This window comes from Brassica napus, chromosome C2 (genome assembly GCF_020379485.1).
Source record: "Brassica napus cultivar Da-Ae chromosome C2, Da-Ae, whole genome shotgun sequence".
Classification (NCBI taxonomy): domain Eukaryota; kingdom Viridiplantae; phylum Streptophyta; class Magnoliopsida; order Brassicales; family Brassicaceae; genus Brassica; species Brassica napus.
In genome coordinates, this window is record NC_063445.1 from 7,462,357 (window position 1) to 7,486,671 (window position 24,315).

The window sequence follows — 24,315 nt, forward strand, 5'->3', positions numbered from 1 at the left end:
AGAAAATATTGTTTACTTCTTACAACAAAGAAATATTTGTTTAGCGCTTTAGTTTTTATAGTTTAGTTTTATTTTTTAGTTGTAAAACAAGTAACGAATAATATAAAGGTGAGTCGTAACTTTTTTTGTGATACTTGTTATTTGCCTTGTACTTGCAAGTAGCAAAACTTAACGACTTGATACTTGACTTGGCAACGACGAGTACTTGAAAAAATGAGGCTAGTACGAGTCGAGTAGCGGGTATAAGGGCATCATTATTGGTGGGATGAAGAGAGAGAGAAAGAAAATTCCTTGTTTTTTTTTTTTTTCTGGTAGTTGGAGAGTAAGGGACAACCCTTAATTAGAGGTTTTTTCTTTCTCTTTCTTTCTCGGTTCCCACCCTCTCCTCTAAAGGATGCTTTAAGGGACTCCCAATAATGATGCCGTAAGGCAAGTAACTAGTATTTATGCTCAGCCCTATCAGGACGTGTTCACACGTGTATAAACAAAGAACGTTTCGTGTAAACTTTAAATTCATTACCGGACGCCAAAGACATGATGATCTTCTTCTTGTCTGAAACGTAACAAGAAAAGGAAAAAAAAAAGCAAGAAGCTTTATGGTCGAAGACGTGTTGGCTCCAGAGATACTCACCAACATCATCTCAAGGCTTACGGTCCAACAACGATGGACGGACCCATGTTCGTGCCAAGGTCAGGAGAAGAAGCCAGATGTGTATGTGCCAAGGTCAGGAGATTTGATATACAAGCTATGAGGATCTGAGTTTCACACACTTGTGTTATGTAATAAAACAGTTAGGTTGTTACTTGTGTTGATATATAACCGGTTCTGTTATGTGTTAAAAGTGTTCTGTGCAGAAGGAAACTGATCTAAGCATCTCTTTTGGTTTCACAAACTTGGAAAAGACCAAAGCATAGAGCTCAAAGCATTCATGTTGTACACACACATGTAGAACTCAAACTTATATGAGAATACAGAGAGTTCTTGTTGACATTAACTACTATCGACCACTACAATTCTTGTAGAGAAATTAAAAAAAAAGAAGACCACTTTTGACAGTAGAAAAAACCTAGAAAAGAAGAGAGAGCAGGAAAGAGGAGACAAGGCAAGCAGTCATGTGGAAGGAGCCTGACAAAAGTGTTGCAGAAGCTGATGTGGTGGTGCGAGCCCTTCTGTATCCTCCTCCTCCCCTTTTTCTTATAAAAACTCCAAGCTTCCTCGTTTGACCAGCTTCGTCCTCTTCACGACCTGAACATAGAAGAAAGGACTGAGACAAGAACAGAAGCAAGATGATTGATAGGATGAGTAGGCGTTTGACGTCTGCCATCTCTGCTCTGAAGATAGATAAGAGAAGGTTTTGGCCCATCTGCCGTGATTATAAAGAAAATGCAATAGTTGAAAGAAGATACGTTTTGTCAGCTGGAAATAATTTAATAGCATTTGGTGTGATGATTGAGACATGAAATGATAAGATAAATGTCAGAGTGTCATGTGGAGCCTATGTCGGTCATAATTCAAAGATTTTGACTCGCTGGAAAACTAAGTGTCCAATATCACAAAGCAATCATCAAGCAAAAGTCAAAGCCGACCACGATATATATAATTACCGATTCAACTATACCTTAATGCAAAAGTCAAGCAACTTGTTTTCCACACACTATTCTTTGCTGAACTATGGGTAAAATGGCTTTTATTGGGTCGAGATGCTACTAACCTGGAAGGTAATCATTCTGGGTAGGCTAAGATTTTGTCCAAAATGGATGGCTCCACCTCCGGTAAAGATGTGACTTGACCAACTCGTTTAGCTAATTCCCCTGTGACTCGGTCCATGTAAAGAATATACAATCCATTTCTTTCTTCCAAAACCGCTACTGCTTTCCTCGCATGGATTACTGATGCTATCCACTCCTCAAACACAACTACAGGTTAGACACAACCAAATATCATTGATTGTATATGTGTATCAGAAATGGAAACAAAATGGAAAATGGCACACAAAATAAAAAGAGAAATTTATCAGAGCCAGGTTTCGATCCTGGGACCTGTGGGTTATGGGCCCACCACGCTTCCGCTGCGCCACTCTGATTTGATGTTCAAGTATCATAAAAATACATATTGTTTAGTTTACCAGTTTCAAATGCTTCACTCTCAGCCCAAGGTAGCAGATAGTCACATATCAGGAACTCAATAAGCAGTATCCTACAGATTCATAAGACAACATAATCAATCTCAGCAGTCCATGTATCATAAAAACACATCCTCATTAGAATTTGAAATACTTACAAGATAAACATGCACTCATCCATCTCTGGGAATGATTCATCAAATGGGTCCATGACCAGTAAATTTTCGGCTAAAATTGATAGTCTCTCAGAGACGGCAAATATTGCACGCTGTCCAATGTATGGATCACTTCCCAGTTTACGGATCATATGTTGGACATAAAGCCCGGCAGTTGTTTCTAATTGTTTCACCTCTAAAACAGATTAAAACACACACAAAAACAAGTATTAGAAATGATAACCAGAAAGTAAAACATAGTTAGAATCAGAAGCAAGCTGCTAGAGTTACCATTTCCTATAGAGGGAGTGCACATTCTTTTGATCAACTGTGTAATCATGAAACTAATAGATTCTTCAACAGCTTCCAAGTTTCTCCCCATCGATATAAGCTTCTTCAGTGAAGCTTGAGCAATGCAAAAGGAGCATATTAGCAATGAGGAACAAAAGCACATGTTTGTTTCGTAAGTGCAAAGTAGCCTTCCAATAAAAGGAATAACATCTCAGAATATAAATAATAAGTTTGCAATTCAGGAGTTTGAATAAGCTTACCTAATATGAAATCTACAGCCTGATGTGACCAATTGCTGAAATTAGAGGACTGCAGATATATAAGAAGAGATTCCAATGTTAGAAAGCATGTAAAGAGTGCACACTAAGAAAAGAAAAATCTTAAGAAACAAAGCCTAACGTTGGAGTCTGGTTCAGCAAGTTCCAGTAGAAAATCAATAGAAATCTTTAGATGATCTGCTTGCTCTTCATATCCCGGTTCTGCAGTCAAAAGTTTCAACACAATATAAAAAAGAATCGTAGAAGATGAAACCGGTGGTGCTTGGTTACATAATATTCTATTGTTCACTTCCTTCTCTCACATAGCAAGCAATATTATGGTATGGTGTTGTATGATGCATAAATCAAACTGAAAGTAAGAGATAATAGACGGTGAAACAAGCCAAGGAAGGAAGACCCTTAAACAAAAACCTGAGAGCCGCAATCTTTGAGATAATCGAGTTGATTTCCTTCTCCCCCTTGTCCTTGCTATGAATCAAATGCCAACACAAGCTGATAAGTCGATTCCAGAAACACAAAGGATACAAATCTGTGCATGGGGTAGAGACCTAATCTGATAAATCTACGACGAAGAACATCGCTGAATCTCGGTTGAGAGGCCTCTCCAAACCGCCTGCCGCTGAATTCTCCCAAGTTATCAAAGAAATAACACTTGCAAGAAGCACTCGCTGGGAATAAATCACAATGTGAACCACCTAAGATGCAATTAACAAAAAAAATTATTCAGCTCCAGAAAACCATCTTGCAGCCTTTCTATTTTTGGAATCATTAAATAAACGAGTTGCTAAAGTTCAGAGAGACAGAAACATTACTTTCAGCATCCTTGAGATCTTCCTGGAGTCTGATTATCTCTTTCTTCCTCTCTTTAGCCTAATTTCAAAAATCAAAAACCCACACGATGTTAGAAACACACAAATCATGTTAGCTTCCGAGATACCCAAGAGAAACATTGACCCAAATATCAATCGACCGAACAAAAATCATGGTAGCAGATTTCACTAAAGAGAATGAACTTTTTAAACCCAAGTACGAAAGAAAACCTTGTGCTTCCAGCGAAGAGCATCAGTCTCGGAGGAAGAAGAAGATCTACGGTTCTGGATCTTCGATTGAATCAGAGAAACAGCGATCGCCAGTTTCAGCGACTCTTCCTTCTCCATCTGATTTGCTTCAGTGAAGCTCGAACTCATTTCGTTCAAATAATTCCAATAATAAAAATAAGGAAATGTTTTAATTCTCGGAATAATAATAACCTTGCGCGGGAGAGCTTTTCTGGATACTATACGGGGCCCCAACATGGCCCATTACTACATATAATAGGGCCCATAAATTCAAGCGGCTGTGTCTTCTAGGCTTCTAGGCTCTAAGCTCAATCAGGGAAATTAATAGCTGATGATGTAATGGGTTACCTGTGTTAAAAAAAAAGAAAAACTATTTATATGTTTCAAATACTTATCTAGGTTTCGAGCACTGTGCGGACTAAAATATAAATCCTAACAATTTTCAATTCTAATATTTAGTTTTATAAAAAAATAAATTATTAAACTATTATAAATTATTACTTCAATATTCATATTGATAATCAATATATTAATTTTTTTTTTGTTTTATTTGTGGGAAGTAGATTTGGGATCAAATTTTTTTTTATAATAATAATGGAATTAGGAAATTTGGATTTGAAATCAAACACTTTATTATATAGAGACAATTGGCCGAATATACTCAAATCACCGAGAAATTAAGAAACTACCCTAAAGCAAAAAAAACTCAAGTCCACTATAGATATTTTTATCCCTCTTTTCCGTTTTACTCATGCCCTAAATTTTTATAGGTTTCTCGTTATTGCCCTAAATTTTGATTATATAGCTAAAGTAATTGTTAACCGCTAGGATAATACTAGTTGAATAGATAATGATTAAGTTAACACGTTAACATAATTTGTAACTTCTAACAGAATATATATATATATATATATATATATATATATATATATATATATATATATATATATTATTTAATGATTGTTCCTTTAATCATTTTACCAAACAATGTAAAAAGCGATAACATATTTTGTAACATGTTTGGTTAAACATGTATCAGCCAATCATAATATGTTATATATAATATGAATACAAAGTTTCAACGTAACCGACTTGTTTTAACATACTAATTTATTTCATAGCATCTAACAAACTATTTATCAATCAAGAAAAGCTATTTTAAAAAAAAAATTACAAACGGTTTTAAAAGGTTGTTAACATGTTTTATAACAATTAAGTAAACATTTATCAGCTAATGATAATATATTTTGTGAAAAAATCGGCATCCACCGGTTTAGTAACAACTAACCAAACATAAACATGCATATGCTCACAATATTTGATTTGTAGCATGTAATCAAACAATTATCCATTAACTTAATAAATATCGACTACAAGCACAAATAACTTAAATGTTAGATTCAGGTTTTATCAATGTCGGGAAATCTGTATATTTCTTGATTATACAAACCATCAATACAACCATGTGCTTTTACCAGCGAATGAATCGAAGAGATCTCACATTTATATTAAACAAAATTTCTTAGACATTCATATCACGGTCAGACTGAGTAAAAGAATAGAGAAGACAGATACAAAAACTCATGTGAGGATAGTACTCATTAGATTCATACTATGTAATTGAAATATACGTACATGTTGCTGGTTCACATAGTTGGAAATAGAAAAGATAAGGAAAAAAACATTTGTAGATTAATAGGAAAAAAATTGTGTTTGGTGATTTTAAGAAAACACATGAGAGAGAGACAAGTAAGAAGATTGTTCTGGGCAGAAGATAATAAGAAGACACAAGATAGAGAATGATCCAGATAGTTGGGACGGAGGTAATTTTGTATTATAAAGATATCAACAGTGTCAAAATTAGTCCTAGGGTATTTTGCAAATATTGGTTATTTTGTGTATACGGAGTCTAATTTCTATATTATATTTGTGGACTGAAAAGATATCCAGTGGTTATAAAAAGATTATAATTAAATATTCACAACCCATAAAACTTCAAAATATAACAATAGCCAAAATATTATATTATCTAGATTTTAAAAATAATGAGACAAAAACACAAAATAATAAATCCCAAACATTATCTATGTATTCTCGTAGACTATATTTATATTATGTTTATTATTTTCCAAGGTTTTAGTTTTTCATGCTTCCATATATATTTTAATATTTTTAGTTAATTTTCATTTTCTAATTTATATAATATTTAATATTTTAGTTTTAAATATAGTATTTTGATAACATTTATGATTTTACGGATAAATTCATTATGAGCATAAACTCATTTGTGATTTTGATTTTGGTCATGTACAAATATAAATTGATTTATTTTAGGATAGTAATATGATTGTTTAATATTAAATATATATATATATATATAAAATGCTTAACATAAGTATATAATTTATATTTTATTACATATTTTCAATTTTCAATGATACTTTACTTTTAATCTAAACTTTAATATTTTACTTATATGTATTTGAATCAATATTTTCAATAAAAATCCAAAAAATGGCTCTAATATTAATCATTAAAATCATAAAGTAAATATAAGATAAATGTAGTTATGATATTATCGGTAGATATTATTAATATCAATTGTTAATATCAATTTATTAATTAAATGCCATAAATATCATGATAAATATATATAGTAAATATATTTTAAAAATAATAGTATATATGTCGGTAGAATAGTTTAATGTTTATTGATTATATATTTATCTTAAATATCATGATAAATACATATATATAAATAAAATTTAAATAATAATAGTAATTAAATTAATAACTTATCTTAAAATTATGGAGAAGATGATAAATCAGCAAAATTATTTCATAAATAATAGTATAAATTTGAGTTTTTAAATAACAAGTTTGTATTTGGTTGGATTCCAATAATTTCCAAAATCCAATTTTTTTTTTTTTTTTTTTTGGCAACTGAAATTGATTAAAACTAAAAGTTTAAGAGATACAAAATCTTGTACTAAGAACGTAAGGAGACCTTAGCGTATAAGTCTGCAAGCCTCCAAAATCCAAAATATCATATCTTAAAAAAAAATTGTCGGGAGACTTCAGAATGACAAATACTCGGGCGATTCAATTTATCTGGGCTCTCATCTAAGAGAAAGACACAAATGATCAAACATTCCAATGTAAATATCTGAAGCAACAAAGTTTATAGGGGTCTCAGGTCTGAACAACAATCAACTGAACACTATCTGAGACCGTAAAACAAAAATGCAAAGGTCAAAAAAGTAAAGGATAAGAGTTTCAGAAGAATACTAAAAAAGGAGATGAACACATTCCCACAACAACACAAAGAAGTGAGAATAATGTCATAATAAAAGAGCTTAATAAAGAAGACCAAAACTCCCACAAGTTTTCTTGTTGGAAACTATCTTTGAGTTCTGTCCTTCAAGCTTACAACACACAACACTCATCGCACAAGGCCTTGGTTCCTTTACAGATTCCGACAAGCCTCGACGTCTGCAGCCCGTGAGGCCAACAGAGACTTCCCCTGCTCGCTAGATTCCACAATGCGCACAGCTGCATCAACCACCGCCTTCTGGAACCTATCATCCTCCATCTTTCCAAGGACCTCTTTAACAAATTTGAAATCCACACCACCAGCAACAATCAGCTTCCCAACAATCTCACCAAAGTTGTTTGGTGCCTTGGGGAGATCGATTCCAACGTCGTCCAGCATAGCACCGAACATCAAGCACCCAGTTTCAAGATCCTTGGGTGTGACCACCTTCTTGGATAGCAAATACACCAATAGACTAGCGATGGGCTCAACAACAGGTGGGTTTCTCTCGAGGGCCAGAGTAATTGCTTCATTCACAAACTCTGCGTGATAAGAAGGCGACGCAAGGTCCACCAAACACTGCATAGCTTCATCAAGAAGTCGGAGATCGAAATATTCCTCGAGAAGCGACTTTGTTTTGCTCTTGAGAACTTCCTCGCTCAACTTGGGAGCAGCACTGGCCTGTGGTTTCTCTACCGGAACCGGTACAGCCACAGGTGCAGCTCGCTGAACCGGCTGTTCTGCTGGGCGTGAACTACTGCCCTGTAACAGGGCGCTTGTCTTACCACTCATGAACCCGCTGCTTCCTTGAGGCAACAGCCTCGTGTTCATTGAGGTGGACTTGCCCATTGCTGGAGAATGCAGAGATCCTCCTGGCCCGTCGCGTCTAGACATTGACCTTGTCCTGGATACCTCCCAGTTATCATTGTCCCCCACAGGCGCTCCTGGCATCCTTCGCGTCCCAGGCATACCAGGCATCAAGCCACCTGCACCAGGTCGTCCTCCAGGGTAGATAGGGCCATGACTCAGAGGCCCACTACTAGAAGCCATACCCTTTCTCATGTTTGCAGTGGCGCCTGGTCGGAGACCCATATTCTTCTCAGCGTCAGAATGGATTTCTGTTATAGTCTTTGCTTTCATCTGCACAAGAACACTAGAACCGTTAAACAATGAAGTAACTTTTAAAATTGAATCATTAGATTTTGAAGGCTAGATACCTCTTCACGCCTTGGAACCCATCCATCAGAGCGCAAATCAATGATATTCTGAACCATGAATCTCAGACGCAGTTCCAGCTGAGGATTCTTTGACAGATCCTGCAGGCGTTTGAAATACGCATCATTGATACGTTTTGACTTCATGCTTCCATCAAGCTGTTTCCCAATGGTTTTGAAGAAATGGCAAATAGCTTCCACATTCTCCTCTGCTGGACACGCTTTCTCATCAGCCCCCAGAAGCTCCTATGCTCAGGAAAAAGATAATAAAAGGTTAACACATATACTACCAAAGCAAACAAAAAATGTTTTAAGAAAATGTGTGGGAGCTAACCTGAACGATGTGATGAACAATCTTTTCTGGAACCATCTTCTGCTTTAGAAGCTCACCAATCAGACGAATGTTTCCTAGAGTCTTGAGCTTCAGCAACTTCTCTTTGTCGCTACGCTCAGCCTCCTGATCTGGAGCACTCATCTGTTTAAGCTCCTCCCTCAGATTGGAAGCGCCTTCAAACGCCTCTTGACAGATGTTCAGCAGAACCCTCTTGAATGTGATCTCCTTACCCCCAGGCTTTTCGGGTGGGAAGGTGGGCAGCTTGTCGTTGATGTCAGAGCACAACTCAGCGTACATTGGGCAGAAAGTCAGCTCAAGGACAGCTTTGTCAAAGATAAGATTTATCACACCCTACAAATGAAAGAGAACAACACTCGTTAGCTACGTGAAGAACCTGGATGATTTAAACAAGACTTTACTTATACTCACCGTCAGGATATCAGCAGATGTGATGCCAGCGTCAATGAGTTGGCCCTTGAGAAGATCATACTTCTCAGGGGTAAGCTTGTTCAGTATCCTAGACAAGAAAAGGATTTGTTTGTCAGTGTGCAAGCACGATATAATGATTCCATGTCGACAGTAAAGTCTAGAACAGGCATTACCCTTTGACAGTCTTCAGGACACGTTCATTTTCAGAAAGGTTTCCTCTTCTAGCTGACCAGGGTACTTCAGCTTTGACGAGGACAGGAGCTGGTCCACCCTGCTTCCACACGATATACATGTAAGAAAGTAAAATGACAAGGACATAGGAGAGAAAAAAACACATTAATTTATTAAACAATTACCCCTTGGTTGGATGATGTTTGCCCCCTAGGTTGGCCTTGACGATTATATTGGTTTGCTTCAACATACCTGGAATCTCTAGCTTCACGGAGATTCTCCCATGATCTTTCCTCCCCAGAGGGTGGTGGTTGAGCAGCAGAACGGCTGCGCCAATTGCGAGTGTCTGGCTCAGAGAAGCGACTTGCGGATTGAACTGGAGCCTGGAGCATTAAGATAACAGATCTGTGTTAGAGCTCATGATACTACTGGAGGAAAAAATAGAAAAATAATGTTCCAACAAAAAACATACCACATTGCTTACGACAGTTTCTCCACGTGCCCAGGTCTGTTCCTCACCGAACAGTTCTAGTTCAGTTTCCCGTTTGACTTTCAGAATTTCATCAGAGAGTTGAGCGGTCTGTGTTTATACAGAGACGTCAGTAACCTCAAATAAACAAAAAAAAAAAGAGCTCAAACAAGACCAGCCCTGATTCTGCTCACCTCTTTAAGTTCCAGAAGCTGTTCACGGGTGTACTTCACACGTTCACGGCCATCGAACCTCGAGTCTCCACCCTGAAACCAAAAACATAACCGAGGATGAATCTTCACTAACGAAGACTCAATAAACAAAAAAAAAAACACAAAGGAAAAGAGCCAAAAATGCTAAGTACATAACTAAGAGATGAATTATTCGTGAATTCTTAGGCTAAGATGATTATGAATAAAAAGAAATGTCAATAGGTCCTTTATGAGCAGATAGCAGCTAACATAATGCCCACCTAAAAGCCTACATATCGTTTTACGTCCATATTTACAGCAGCTACACATACTTGCGTGCGCCACTAAGAATCAGGACAACACAAATCGCTTACTTATGAAGTTTAATTACACATGATTCTAATGTGGTCGGAAAGCATCCAATATCCAACATGAGTTCAGATGTAATTTTATTACACAAGGCAGTGAAACTCGCAAATCAACACACTAATTAGCTGAAGTAATATACAGTAGCTAATTATGTATGTTGCAGACACGTGATTCCATGTGGTCGGGGCTCATCTAATATCCAACATAAGCTCGGCAAAAAAGAAACTAAATCCCATGAGAAAAAGAAGACCCTAGATCCAGAATCTAGAGGGGAAGCTAAAAAAAAAAGAAGGTACCTTGAAGGGGAAAGAGGAAGCAGGAGCACCGCCATGAGGACGAAGGAGAGGTAGATCGGAAGAGGAAAGAGATCCAAAGGAGATGGACGAAGAAGAGGATGAGGAACCAAAGATTCTGTTTCCTCTACCGCCACCAGGTCTCAAGCTCAAAACCGACTGATCGCCCTGCTGCATACCGAGATCTATAACACCTGAGATCGGATCGAAAATCTCCAAACAAAAAAGAACAACGAAACGATAGAAGAAGCTCTTCTCAGCGACGATGAATCGCTGAATCCGAGATTCAAAGAGAATCAACGGAAAGAGATCGGCTTTTGTGTGCGTTGTCTCTCTTTCTCTCCTTGTCGAAGAAGAGATTGAGATGATTAGAAGAAGAAGTCGAGAAGGAGACACAATCCCTTCTCTTTATTACCGTCTTTTTCCTCTCTTTTAAAATTACTGTTGTGTCCTTGCTTTGTTTTTAGTTCCGTCACCTAACATACATTGGTTTTTCCGTCATTATACTTCTAAGCATTTCTAGTTTAACCTTAGCACAATGTGAAAAGGTGAATGGAGCTGCCCTGGCTCGCGTACACCACCAGCAAGTCAACAAGTACACTTTGTTCTTCTAATCATGAAAGACTTCACCGAGAACTAGTAATCTTGCAAGTTGCAGTTCCACATCTCAGTATCTTTAATTACAACCAACTGTCTGTAACAAACTAAAGAGGCATTTGTTGACACAACGCAGAGATAAAATGAAACAACTTAAAGCGTTTATAAACTCCTCCTTGCGTTTTGAATAATATACTCTTCTCCTGTTGATGCAAATGTTCTCCTGAGTTTACATTCTTCATGAGATTGAGAAGTCGGCAGGCCGGGGAATGTCGACATCCTCAAACTCGTTATCATCTGCACAAGAAATAATGAGACGTGACTAATCATGTCACTCATACATTCAACGAATGCAAATACCATATCCTCAAACAGTTGTGTGTAACAATGTTAGGCTAAATATAAGACTGATGGGATACAAACAGGAATCAGATTCAGCATCCAGCCACAAAAGGGTTTAGAAAGACTGCAACTCTCCATACAAATCTCTAGAGTTTGAAGGGTTGGTTCACAAACATATAGAATAGTTGTGGTTACTAGTTAACCTAAATGTATATTCAATTACGAGTGGTCCGTGTTACCTGTATGCCACTAAGTTGCTGAATTTCACATAGTTACTATAAGGAGCATAGAAAAAATGAGGTATAACCTTTTCTCAAAGTCAGAGCCACGACTGCATCGTTCTCAACCTGAACAACAAAACAATGAATATAGCAAACAAGTCACAACCACAACTTTCTTAAAATATGCAATCGGAAGCAGTGTCTATATGATTAAGATAGCTCTTCCTTAGAACTGAACAATGGTTATTCAGTCTCTAACACTGACATATATGAGGAGACAACAGTCAAACGTTTGATACCTTCTGCTCAGCTAGAGATTTCGAATCCTCTAATACTTCTTCAGTAGACAATAAGACCAGACGCTGGTTACTAACTGGTTGCTCAATGAGGGTGAACAGTTTCTGCTTCACATCCAAAACAGTCTCGGTCGGATCGCATTGGATAAAGTAAGTGGCTTTCGTGCGCTTCACACGAATATACATTGCCTGCAAAACAAGATCAACGCACACTAATCAATACCCTATAACCAACATGGCCAGATTCAAATTCTCAGCTCAAAAAGCTCTTAACTTTCCCAGTTAAATAAACAAAGAATGAAACCAACCAAGTAAAAAGATATATGTAATACCATGGCAAGAAACTGGCTTCTTTTATTGGTGGCTTGTTTGACTTTTAGGTTTAAGACTATTGTCGGTCACGAACCCGCTAAAAGAGACGGAGTGTTTCTTATATCTAACTCTTTAAAACTCCCACATCGGTAACGAAACAAACATGGGAGGCACGAGAAGCAGTATAAAACAAGATGCCAAGGGACTCGCCAAATCATACCTTTCTCGGCCTTTTGGCTAAGATCAAGTGTAGTATCTGTTCTTATCAGTTTAATATCTGATATGTGGCCCATCGGGTCACACGATATTAACTCTATTTTTTGAGGGAGAAGGCCCGTTAAGATAGCTTGCTATCTGGGCTTTCAAGAGTCGCCCATGCGTTGCACTACTGCACAGGCCGGCTCAACCCGCCAATTTTACAGTTTAATTTTTGGCCCCTCGGCTTATAGGATTTTAAACTTCTTATCCCTGATTAATCTGATTTGTACTTTTAACCCATTCAACTGATTAATTATTCGAAATGGGCTAATGGGCCTACGTGACTGTATTTAAGTGCTGAAAGTGGACAAAACTAAACTGCTTTAGCTTTGCTTACAGTTGTTGTCCTAAACCGCGTTAAATTTCGAATCATCCTCGATCTCGTCGTCTCTTGTTTTCTGATCTCATTAAGTGAATCCGGAGAGAGAGAGATAGAGGATGGTGGAGAGAACGATGAGTCTAGGGTTTGGAGCCAACGGAGAACCCTCAGGGGTCAGAGAAACAATGTGGGCGCAGCAAGAGCTTCTTCAGAAGATCAGTCAAGAGCTTGACGATGAGCGCGAAGCCTCGTCATCAGCTGCTTCTGAGGCCTTGTCGATGATCCTGCGCCTCCAGGGAGAGAAAGCAGCGTTGGAGATGGAGACCAGTCAGTACAAGAGGATGGCGGAGGAGAAGATGTGCCACGCGGAGACTTCTCTGACGCTCTTCGAAGATCTGATATACAATAAGGAGATGGAGATCGCGTCTCTCGAGTTTCAGGTTCAGGCTTACAGATGTAAACTGCTCAGCGTAGGGATCTCTGATCCAGCTGTCGTGGAGAACAAGTTCCCGCAAAATCTCGTCTTCTTTGGCGATACCTCTCGTGGTGTGAGGAAGATGAAGCGTAATCTATCGGTAAAAGCTTTCTCTTTTCATGTTTTGAGAGATTGAGGAGTTCAATATCTTGTCTGTTGCAGAGTCCTTTCGATGGCATGAGCAGTGAGAGAAGGAGCCTGCTTCTGTCTGATAGCAATGGTGACAGTTCTTTATCTCCTGGTGAAGACTTGAGTGCTTACTGGGAAGAGATGAAGAGAATAGACGAGCATGTTCGAGAAATTTCAGACACAAGAGATTCTCCCAAGGAGTCTAAATGGCCTTTGCTTAGGCGCAAGTCTATGTCCCATGCGTTGGTTTCACAGGTCAGCAATACTATACTCAAGTCAGCCAAGAGTGATGTCAGTTCGATAATGGAGAGGATGAAGAACCCTGATAGATTCTCTGCTGCCAAAGTTGCTTCGTCTCCGAATCTCCGTGACATCTTCAAGGTTCCGAGGACAAAGGAAAGCCTTACAATCATCTCGGAAGAAGAGGAAATCGAAGAAAGAAATGTAAGTGATAATGTTATGTGCTAGAACAAATTGGTCAAGTGCTAATAATGTGTAGAAGGAATCACAGGTTAGAGGGGAGATGGTGAGTAGTAATTACGAAAGGGAATTGAGTAAGCCGCCGCCAAGCATCGAGGAAGAACATATGAGTTTGCTTAAGGAGATTCGAGATCAGCTCAATGTAATGCAGTCAGAGATGAGAAGCTTAAGATCAGAACTGCATCAAACTCAACCTGTGTCTCATCTTGAGGAGGATCCAGCCCTTAACTCAATTCAAGCGGTAATCACTGCTCCTTCTACGCTGGTGAGAGATGTCTGAATAATATTCAGAACGTATTGAACATTTTGTTTTGTTTCTTGTGCAGGCAATGATTCACTTCTGGATCTAGAAGCTACAATGCCTGGGAGTGGTTCTAGTTTCCCATACAGACCCATTTGTATGTTTACGTAAACCTTCTAAGAGGAACTTAAAAGGATGTAAAAAGAAACTGATAGATTTGTATGTAACTCCATTGGCATTGTGAAAACAAAATCTTTAAATCTCTCATGAAGTATCTAAAGTTGGTCCACAAAGGCTAGGATGTCATGTTAGTTAGCTGTTGCAGAAAATGCAGGAAGGGTTATCAAGATCAAGAGTGGTGCCTCTCAAACATTTGAAGTGGTAGACATGACCACAAGCCAGCACGCACGCTTCTTGTAAGCTGCGCAAAGAAGCATTAGGTCGTTCTGGATCAGAGGCTAGATCTCTGTCGCATAAATCGCACGAGTGTCCAACTTCCTCAGCATCAAACACCTTGTCAAGCCCTGCGAAAAAGCCCCAAAAAAATTCAAACATAAGAAGAGAGCAGATAGCTCTCACTCAAGTATTGAATAGATTATTACCATCGCGAATCTGCGGTTTACTCGGATCCTGAGCGTTCGCAGTCTTCTCGAGAAGATGCTGGACCTCTTTAGAGAGCTTTTGAAGATGATGAGATGAAGTGGAAACAGATGATGATCCTGACGCTTTGAGCTCAGAAGTGGCTTTCTCAATCTTCTCTTGAAGCTTCAAGAGCATCTCTCTACTTCCATCGTCTCCTTTTGAATCCATGTTTCGCACAAGTCGACGAAACTTCTGTAATCTAAGACGGTCGAGCAAACAATTAAAAAGAAAAAACGTTTGACTTTGTATAATGCGAGAAGGAGCTGTGTTAGGCTGTTGAAACTTGTGTAACAAGATATTACGTTTACGAAGCAAGGTACAATTAGGGTTCAAACCCAAGGAACCACTAGAACCCACAAAGAAAAATCGAAACTTTATGGATCGCAATGAAGAAATCAATCAAACGACGTTTATCAGAAATCAAAATCGAAAAAAAAAGAGAAGGAAAGAGTTGGACGAGAGAAATCGAAGAACCTGTGGTGGTGTATATCAACGAACAGTGTTGAAAAGGGAGGGATTTATGTTGCTGCTGCTGTTGCTTTGGAGTGAAATATATATGTTTAAACAAGCTATAATCGACAACTCGTATCTATGTATCTCCACATAACTAAGATTTTTTTTTTAATTAAGTGACTAAGGGGATCTGACACTAGGCTGAAAACGTAGGCTGCTAACACGAGGCTAATTTGGATTCACTTATGTGAAGACCAGAATATCCATGTATATTAAAAAAAAAGATTAAGGAATTACAAAAAAACAGAGTTCTCATCAATGTTCAATCTAGGCATGCCGGTCCGCTTTATTCGGATAGTACGGGTCGGTTATTTCGGAACTCAGTTAGTTCAGAATTATGTTAGTTTAGGTCGGTCAAAATTTCACCAAAGTAACCGAAAAAGTTCGGTTATGTTTGGTTCGGTTAATTTGGTCCTAAAATATTTTACCAAAGTTTTTGTTTTGCGGTTAATTCGGTTAAATTTTCGGTTTAAATTAAAAAAAAATCAAAAATTAGTTAATTTCTGTTAGTTGTTATTTCGGTTTGTATTTTGGTTAGTTTGGTTAGGTTCGTTCGATTATTTCGATTCGGATTTCGGTTAGTTCGATTGGTTCAGTTCGGAATTTTGATTAAAATTGGTACTTTTTAGTTTTTTTTTAGAAAACTGAACTTACCGATTACCGAACCAAACAAAACAAAAGAATAACTTTTTTTTACCGAACTAAGAGAAAACCAAACTTTTTGGTTCGGCGAGTTTGGTTTGATCAAAGTTCCCAGCCCTAGTTCAATTGTTAAGAGGATGTTAGTCACTTTATATGAGATTACTAATTAGGCTGATGTCTAAACTGATTTTTGAGTCGGCCAAGAAAAAAATATTTCATTTTGGTTTGATTTGCCGGCGAACGCATGCGTGCAGCATTTACCGAATTTAACCTTTGTTTTCTTATGAATTTTTTTTTTTTGAGTTAGTATGAGCTTAAGAGTTTGCCTGGTACTGAAACTTCTTTTAGTGAAACAAAAATACATAGATTGCTACTAGATTGTGAGAACCGACTTGTCCCATTCTATATGCACTTTATTGGGCTTTTCATGAGCCCCAGAATTTCATTAAACTACTTTTTTTTGTAATTAATTTGTTTAACCAGGTTGAAAATCTGAGCAAGCTTCAGAAAACAAATTTAGACAGACAATTTTTTTAAAAAATTAATGTTTATGGACGACTGGTTCGGCTGTCCTAAAATAGTAAGAAATATGTTTTCCTCCTATTTGTAGACAATAAGTTAAAAGCACTTGTTTTTTTTTTTTGGACTTTGTAATCTTCTACAAATATCCATCAAACTCGATCTTGTAATATTCCGCATTTTTGGGCTAATAATCTCCATGAATATAAAGGGTTCTTCTACCTTCAATTCTAATAATTCACACACACACACAAACAAAAGACTAGACTTTTGGATAATTGAGAGCTTAATGACCAAAAAATAACAAAATTCTCGGACAGGATCAGCTGTTGTACTTAATCAAAGTATCCTTAATTATCTCCAACTTACATTTGACTGTAAAACCCACCACACATTCACTCACTCACTTACACACCTATACTTTATAATCTTCCTCCTTTCCATATATGCATTCCTCATATCAAACTTAACACCTCCATAGAGACCTTTTTTATAACTCTCTTCATGGCTGATAATGTCCAAGTAGTACCCATTGAGGAACCAGCCTCGACCGCAACCGCCACAGCCACCGCAACAACCAATGAGCTAGAAACCAAAAGCTCCGATCAAATGGAGTCACAAAGCGACAAGCCACCCATTGGAATGTTGGTTACGATCGTAAACCTTTGTGCCATCGGTATTCTTCCAATCTTCACCTTCTTTCTTTCTCTTACACTCCTCGGCTACGCTGTGTGGCTCTTCTACATGCGCAGCTACGAATGCGAAGACATCCTCGGTCTCCCACGTGTCCAGACGCTCGCTAGCGTCGGTCTCCTTGCCGTGTTCGTCGTCAGCAACGCGGCTCTCTTTCTCCGAAGGAAGTTTCCTATGCCCGCACTCGTGGTGATGGTGGTGATTCTTTTGCTGATGATGTTCATGGGTTTGGCGTACGCAGGAGTCAATGAGATGCAGAGCAGGCGGTTTCCGGCGACTGCGAGGTGGTTTAAGCTCAAAGTGATGGATGATGTTAATTGGAACAATATCAAATCGTGTGTCTACGATAAAGGAGCATGCAACGAGCTTTTTTACCAATATCCTAAAGAGAAACCTTACAACAGAAGGAAAATGCCACCAATAAAGGTTTGTTCATGATAGATATGTACATACTTTGATCTCATAAAGTGCAACGGGTTCATTCTTACATGATACCTAGGCTTGGGATTTTTTTTTTCCGAGTCGAACCGGACAGAAAATTTCGGTTTTCGTTTCAGTTTTGGTTATTGGTTTGATTCGGTTCGGTAGATTAAAAATGGTTATTGGTTTGGTTTGGCAATGGGTTACTTCGATTTTTCATTTTTTCACAAAAAAATACAACCAAACCATATTAATTATAACCAAAAATCCTAACCAAACTAACTGAATTAACCGAATCTAACTGAAATAAAAAACTTCAGGTAAGTTCGGTAGGATTTTTAAAAACTGACATATCCAAATACCAAACCAAACCGTACTCTCCTCGGGCTAATTCGGCAAATTTAGGCTGAACCAAACATGAAACATTACATATGTAAATGACGTTTTGTGAAACATTTGTTCAAGATTTTCAAATAGTTTGAGACGACCATTTTCCATCTTTAAGCATGTATATTAGTTTACAAAAGTGTTTTGATTTTTTTTGTTGTTGCAGAATGGATGTTGTATGCCGCCGGAGACATGTAACATGGATGCTTTAAACGCGACCTTTTGGTATAGAAGAAAAAAAGAGGGCCCACCATTGGAGACGGATGTGCTGTATGGTGGGATGGGCGGAATACTAAGCGACTGTGAGTTATGGAGGAACGATTGGAGCATAATGTGCTATGATTGTAGATCTTGCAAGTTTGGATTCATAAGATCTCTAAGAAGGAAATGGTGGCAGCTTGGTGTCTTTTTGGTTGTCATCTCTATTCTTCTTCTCATCTCTCACCTCTTGATCTTCTTGGCCACCTTTTGGGAAAGATTCAAGGGTCAAATAATCATCATGGAGGTGGAGAGTTCTATGTGGTAAAATAATTCATTTGTTCTGTATTCATTTTAGTACTCAAGCAGGTGTTCCTTTAAGCAGATCTTTAGCTCTTCATCCTTTCTCTCTGTCTCTTTGTTCGGTTTAGTGTAAAGAATGTGTTTGAAATAAAGTACAAACAATGGTTTGGTTCATAACTCAAAAGGAAGTTCTTGAGTCCACTGCTTAATCTTTGAAGCACGGGACTTGAAGGTTAGAATTTAAAAGCGTCATTGGTCTTATATAACACGGATGGGAAGGTCTAATATTTTGCATGTGCATGTGAATGCAGCAGTTGAAAACCATGTTAAATTTCCGTGTTGTTTTGTATTTATTCATATGTTTCCGCACAATTTTCTCTCATCCTTTATACTCCTTCCGTTTTTAATAGATGACATTTTATTAAAAAAAATTTATTCTAAATTAGATAACATTCTAATTTTAAATGTAAAATTTATTAATTTTCATATTATATGACTATTTGTATTTTGCAGTCTTTTTTTATTAGTTAAATTGTTTAAAAAAATAATTGATGATATTTTTGTTTAGAAAATATAAAAAAAAAATGTTTTTTTAATATATAATATATGTGCATAATTTTAAAACGACGTGTAATAAAAAGAGGAGGGAGCAAGAAACCAAATCAAATGTAACAAAGGATAGCCACAATGAAGCTACTTTGTTCTTTTATTGTCCTAAACTACCAACAGAGGAGTGATCAAGCTGGATTATTAAAGCTTCTTGGAAATGAGGTGCACATATAAATACTATTAGGGAGATCGAAAAAGTGGAATACATCTTTAATAAAAAGGGACGCTGCTTTAATAAAAAGGTGAACAATAACATAAGGTGAAATTCTACATTTTGTTTCCATGCTTGCATCCTTCATCTGTACAAAGAATAGCCAATCTTGGGGAGAGTCATAGACAACAAACAAAAGGGTCTCTTCGCACTCAATTAGTGAGTGAAGACACAGAGCTAAGGCCGTGTCTCATGGCTGCTTCCCACACCAGATCAATACGGTCAACGTCAATGGCTCCAACCTCATGATGCTTCCAACCCTCCAGCATATGAACCACTCCTCCCGCATGGCATGCATGCACCACCCCTCTCTCCATTGTGTACTGCCGCAACACAACATACACACTTAAGAGTTTAGCCTAATGGACTAAAACAATAAACACTCAAATAAGACTTGATTAGTAACCAAACGGTTCTTTATACCTCGCAGGTTCCTAGTCCTTGAACATCTTTAGGGAGCCTCATAGCTGCTAGATCACCATAAGTGCAGTTCCTTCTAAATTTGAGGATTGGGGGCACTACAAACTGGTGGAAATGCGTTCCTGCAGGAGCCCAGCTCTGTTCCCTTGGTGTCAACCATTTCCCAACGATCCAAGTCTGCATATACATAGTTCAAACACCCCCAAAGTCAATACATTTACGTTAACACACCAAATGAAAAACAGTTAGAACTCAGTACGCTACCTTGCAGTTTTGAGCAGCGTTGTATTTGGTCACTTGCACGAGGTAGTTTTGGAACTCAGCCGGAGCTTCTTTCTGAATCTTTTGGAATCTCTCTATCGACATAGTCAACATCTGTAAATTGTTTTAACATCTGTTAGACTTTGAGACAATGTTATTAGTTCGTTAAGGATTAGTAAGAAAACTTACGAGAACTCTCACTCCACGACGACAGAGGTACAAAGCGATGGCTCTTCCCAACTTAGAAGTGGCTCCTGTCAAGAACACCTCTTCCACACCTTTTGGAATTTCATTGAGAATCACTGCTGCGGTTAAAGTGTTCCCATGAACCACACGAACTCTAAGGTCAGGATGCTTGTTGACAAACAACGTCCCACCACCATTTAAAGCTTCGTTCTGAGAACAAACAAAAACATAACAAAAATAAGTAACCTTTTAAGTTTTAAGTGACTTGACTCAGAAGTTACTAACTTTTACCTTGTTCAGAGCAGCCAAGCTTATGACTTTAACACCAATCTTATCAGCTCTCAGAATCGCAGCCTCGATCTGATCATTAATCCCTTGTGTAGCAAACGGTAAGAAGTACTGCAAAACAGAGGAAAATGCTCTGTAAAACACTCTGTTCTCTCTGTTTTCAAGGGGAGTAGAAAGAAACAGAGACATTACTTGGAAACCGAATCTGGGAACTCCCCAAGTCTGGCAAAGATTGTTTCTGAGGGTGTAGAAGCTGAAAAGAAAAGCCTTTGACCAAACCCACATGCCTAACATCACCATGAAAGTGAACGGCCACATGGGCAGCAAGAAGAGCCTCGTCGTGTATGGCATCGAAGCAAACGATCTGAACACAAACGGTGCATGCATCGCCGACATCACATCTACCCCATGAGCCAAGAACACAAACTCCGGCACTCTCTTCCGTTCCCCTGCACACAAAGATCAATTCAGTTTTTCAAAAAACAAAAACTGTAACTTTGCAGTCAAGGAAGGGATACTATTGTCTTTTCAAGTCTTTGGCTTTACATCCTTGACTCTGACCACCCCACTTTGGTTTCACCAACTAAGCACACTCTACTAATAACTCCTCATAAATTGGCTTAGACTATTTGGTATTGCTGCCAAATTTATTCAACTAGTCTAGTACTCTCTGTCTAGACTCACTTTGTTTCAAAAAAGTATTATTCTAAGATTTTTCTTCGTTTCAAGAAGAGTAACATTCTATATTTCCAATGTTATTTTAAGTACTCCAATAAATTTCTATTCAAATTATTTTCACGTAATTAATTGTATAACTGTAGATTAAATAAAAATCTAATTGTATGTTTTACAATTTCGTCAATGTGACACTTTTGCAAATGGAAGGAGTAATAGTTTTGGTATATTATTACCTGAAGCCAAACGAATCTTCTTTTGGAGTTCCCATGAGTTTGAGTTAAGTGTGTTGCCCAAAACATCAAAGAGAGGCATGAACAGACAAAAGTTGGTCCCCATTTCTTGATGATGCAGAGTATGGTACCTGCATAATCCCCACCAATAAAATCATAACTTTAAACATTTCAAAATTCATCACAAGTAAAAATCATATTATAGAATATATATACAACTAGAAACTATTGAAATCTTTGCTTCTTAGAGTAAAATTCAATGAATAAGTTAGAGAGCCTTTATTGGAAAACTTATGGTGTATGGAGCCAATAGATCTAACCAAATCCGCAAAAATATGACATGTGAAGTACTTTGCAGAAAGGGTAATAAGATAAACGTGAACAACATACGTTGGAGTGTAGATGAGATAACGTAGGATTGGTAGAGTCTCGAATAACTTGTGAGAGAAGATTTCAACGTTACAATGTCCTAAACATCTTAGGAAATCAAACATGATAGCGTATCCGTAGATCAAGCTTGTTGATCCAACACCTAACAAGCAAGAACCAATCAAAGGAACTCCAGCTACGACACATAGGATAAGGTTTTCCAATAACGTCGCATTTCCAGCTGCACCCAACAGACCAAAGATTGTTATTACAAAAAACCAAAGAAACATTCCTTTTTATTACTAGTTATTAGTGAATTTTTTTACCAGTCATGGGATGTGGAACAGGAGATAAGTGGTGGAAAGAGTGGTAATGCCTGAATAAGTAGTTGTTGCGATGTATAGATCTATGAAGATAATAGTATAAAGGCTCTGAGAAAGTCACATGTATCACAATTAATGCGATTAGTCCTTTCGTGTTCCAGAGAGGTATACTGTTCATCATTATCAATGAAGGAGACATGTAGCAGATCATGCTCGCTATTATTGCTTGCAGAATTATATAATTGTCCCTGTAATAAGAACCCACATATCAAAACGATAACTTTTGGTGGTTTTGAAAGTGTTTAAGACCATATACCAAGAACAGAGAAACAAAAGTAAAAGTGGTTCTGTACCAGTGCCATTCGTGATCAATCTGTTGAACGTCAACACCATTAGGGTTAATCCTTAGAGTGCGGGTCACCCAAAGCATGTTGTTGTAAACGCTCCAAAGGACATGAACGAGTCCTTTGAGTCCACAGATGATGAGGATATGAAGACACCATAGAGCCCTCGAGTAGTCTTGTTCGTATGTCCATGAGTACACTACTTGTGCTGCTAAAGGAGCGTATAGAAGATACTTCATAGATAGAGAAAAATAAACACAAAAACAATATGAGTTTTAGAAGATGAAACCAAATTTTAGAAAAAAAAACTGATCAAATTTTAGTTCTGTAAGAAAAAGAAAAAAACCTTAAGATTGCCATAGCTTTCCCAAGGCCAGACTGATAAAGTAACCATTCTTCGGCTTCTTGTACTCTCAGATCTCTCTCTCTCTTATTGGTCTATAACCTTAAAGATTTCTCCAGGTTTCAAGCAATCCTGAGAAAAAGATGTTGCTCTGTTTGTGGAAGTGAGAGAAAGAGAGAGAAACTGATGGGGTTCTTAAGTTCGTTGAAAGATTTAACCAAAGCCTAGTTGTGTGACATTATTGAGAGTCTCGAGCCTTGTTTACTTATATAGTATAAGCATTGAAGCTAGGAGGGCCAACTAGACCCCAACATTTGTTCTTTTTATATCTCTATAATGAAATTTAAATACACTAATTTTTTTAATCAATATTGTGAAGAAAATAGTTTTCACCTGAAAATAAAACTCTTACAGCAATCAAAATCTGACCACTGTATTCAGTGATAATCACTTTTAACTCTGCTCAATCGTACAACATTCACATGCTAGTGTAGTTTTGGTATCAACATTTTTACTTTGATGAACAGTTGATGTTTTTATTTCGAGTTTATAATTTGGAGTTATTTAGTTTTGCTCCAACTAAAAGAACCGGAGAAATAATTCAATCTTTTCATTTTATTAAAACTTACAAAATCTTAAAAAATATATATAACAAACCATAAAAATGTCACAAAAGGAATTTTGAGGCCAATAAACAACAATATCACTATAATGGAGAAACGAAAATTTCACATCCATTAAAACAAAACGCCAACATTTAAAATATCTTTTTGATAATGACTACTTACAATTTATAATAGTCATTATTAGCGTGAAAAGGAATGTTAACAGTTTTTTAAATAATTTATAAAAGTAAATTTACAATTTAATAAACTTTAATTCAACAAATTAATAGAGAAAATGAGAAATAACTATGTTGTCATATAAAATAAATGTAACTATTTTAACTGAAATTATATAAATACCTAATAAATTTTGTATAGTATATATAAAACTAATATATTTTATCAAATTTATGTACAAAATATCTAATTTTATATCGGAACCAATGTAAATCAGAAATGTTTGCATTGTTTTCCTAATGTAAATGGCCACAAAACAATCATACATGCAACCAAATAGATCACTATAGCCTATAGGTTCGTGTATTTCATTATGGACATAATCATAAAACATTAGTATAATATAGATTTTTTGTAATTAAAAATGTTGAACAGTCTTGTAACTATTTTAGTTATTTGTTTGAATATCTTTTTTTTTTAATACTTAACGACACAGAAGTATAACCAATTGATACAATGCATAGCTTCACAGCTGGATTTATAACTCTCTTAACGCATTTAATGTTCGGTTTACGGTTGAAGCGGCGATGGTTACA

The 24,315-nt window shown here is 37.1% G+C and overlaps 7 protein-coding genes and 2 non-coding genes across 11 annotated transcripts in view; 3 read left to right on the top strand and 6 right to left on the bottom strand.

The window, feature by feature from the left end:
• Positions 1-863: 863 nt before the first annotated feature.
• On the bottom strand, positions 864-4,081 carry BNAC02G11140D (protein MULTIPOLAR SPINDLE 1). The gene is made up of 11 exons (XM_048747076.1): positions 3,888-4,081; positions 3,660-3,717; positions 3,396-3,542; positions 3,259-3,315; positions 2,969-3,048; positions 2,830-2,878; positions 2,570-2,683; positions 2,282-2,474; positions 2,127-2,197; positions 1,713-1,917; positions 864-1,246 (listed from the first exon to the last, which is right to left on the bottom strand). Exons 1-10 carry the CDS (start codon positions 4,032-4,034, stop codon positions 1,724-1,726), a joined length of 1,110 nt encoding a protein of 369 aa, XP_048603033.1. The 5' UTR covers positions 4,035-4,081; the 3' UTR covers positions 864-1,246; positions 1,713-1,723.
• A 2,965-nt stretch (positions 4,082-7,046) lies between these two features.
• On the bottom strand, positions 7,047-11,113 carry LOC106388552 (eukaryotic translation initiation factor). Its single transcript, XM_048747077.1, has 9 exons — positions 10,692-11,113; positions 10,030-10,101; positions 9,839-9,946; positions 9,552-9,749; positions 9,369-9,466; positions 9,196-9,283; positions 8,767-9,117; positions 8,436-8,678; positions 7,047-8,358 (listed from the first exon to the last, which is right to left on the bottom strand). Exons 1-9 carry the CDS (start codon positions 10,863-10,865, stop codon positions 7,372-7,374), a joined length of 2,319 nt encoding a protein of 772 aa, XP_048603034.1. The 5' UTR covers positions 10,866-11,113; the 3' UTR covers positions 7,047-7,371.
• On the bottom strand, positions 10,258-10,363 carry LOC125582830. Its single transcript, XR_007320279.1, has one exon. It is a non-coding gene; the product is annotated as a small nucleolar RNA snoR103 (small nucleolar RNA).
• A 186-nt stretch (positions 11,114-11,299) lies between the features above and the next one.
• On the bottom strand, positions 11,300-12,853 carry BNAC02G11160D. Of its 2 annotated transcripts, none has more exons than XM_013828668.3 (4): positions 12,477-12,853; positions 12,148-12,333; positions 11,935-11,974; positions 11,300-11,582 (listed from the first exon to the last, which is right to left on the bottom strand). In XM_013828668.3, the coding sequence occupies exons 1-4, from the start codon at positions 12,477-12,479 to the stop codon at positions 11,524-11,526; spliced, it is 288 nt and encodes a 95-aa protein (XP_013684122.1). In that variant the 5' UTR covers positions 12,480-12,853; the 3' UTR covers positions 11,300-11,523. The 2 variants fall into 2 exon arrangements, with proteins under 2 accessions (XP_013684122.1, XP_013684129.1); XM_013828675.3 differs by lacking the exon at positions 12,477-12,853 and adding an exon at positions 12,419-12,454.
• Positions 12,673-12,867, top strand: LOC125582686. The gene has a single exon (XR_007320142.1). It is a non-coding gene; the product is annotated as a U2 spliceosomal RNA (small nuclear RNA).
• Positions 12,868-12,963: 96 nt separating this feature from the next.
• Positions 12,964-14,651, top strand: LOC106388586. The gene is made up of 4 exons (XM_048747080.1): positions 12,964-13,608; positions 13,671-14,081; positions 14,149-14,358; positions 14,444-14,651. Exons 1-4 carry the CDS (start codon positions 13,153-13,155, stop codon positions 14,465-14,467), a joined length of 1,101 nt encoding a protein of 366 aa, XP_048603037.1. The 5' UTR covers positions 12,964-13,152; the 3' UTR covers positions 14,468-14,651.
• BNAC02G11180D lies at positions 14,474-16,482 on the bottom strand. Its single transcript, XM_013828701.3, has 2 exons — positions 14,961-16,482; positions 14,474-14,882 (listed from the first exon to the last, which is right to left on the bottom strand). The coding sequence occupies exons 1-2, from the start codon at positions 15,166-15,168 to the stop codon at positions 14,671-14,673; spliced, it is 420 nt and encodes a 139-aa protein (XP_013684155.1). The 5' UTR covers positions 15,169-16,482; the 3' UTR covers positions 14,474-14,670.
• Positions 16,483-16,979: 497 nt separating this feature from the next.
• On the top strand, positions 16,980-19,665 carry LOC106408056 (tetraspanin-15-like). Its single transcript, XM_013848887.3, has 2 exons — positions 16,980-17,793; positions 18,341-19,665. Exons 1-2 carry the CDS (start codon positions 17,179-17,181, stop codon positions 18,698-18,700), a joined length of 975 nt encoding a protein of 324 aa, XP_013704341.2. The 5' UTR covers positions 16,980-17,178; the 3' UTR covers positions 18,701-19,665.
• The window catches only part of LOC106388603 (very-long-chain aldehyde decarbonylase CER3-like), a 6,600-nt gene continuing 1,727 nt past the window's right edge, over positions 19,443-24,315 (bottom strand). The window contains exons 1-11 of one of the 2 annotated variants that reach the window (XM_048747078.1): positions 22,941-23,233; positions 22,604-22,827; positions 22,254-22,498; positions 21,949-22,168; positions 21,562-21,689; positions 20,843-21,099; positions 20,654-20,761; positions 20,366-20,572; positions 20,180-20,290; positions 19,919-20,092; positions 19,443-19,818 (exon numbers count right to left, since the gene is read on the bottom strand). In XM_048747078.1, coding sequence (XP_048603035.1) covers positions 19,648-19,818; positions 19,919-20,092; positions 20,180-20,290; positions 20,366-20,572; positions 20,654-20,761; positions 20,843-21,099; positions 21,562-21,689; positions 21,949-22,168; positions 22,254-22,498; positions 22,604-22,827; positions 22,941-22,988 — 1,893 coding nt within the window. In that variant the 5' untranslated portion in view covers positions 22,989-23,233 and the 3' untranslated portion in view covers positions 19,443-19,647. Of the gene's footprint in view, positions 19,819-19,918; positions 20,093-20,179; positions 20,291-20,365; positions 20,573-20,653; positions 20,762-20,842; positions 21,100-21,561; positions 21,690-21,948; positions 22,169-22,253; positions 22,499-22,603; positions 22,828-22,940; positions 23,234-24,315 lie in introns of those variants that run through there. The other variant, XM_048747079.1, reaches the window with a different exon arrangement.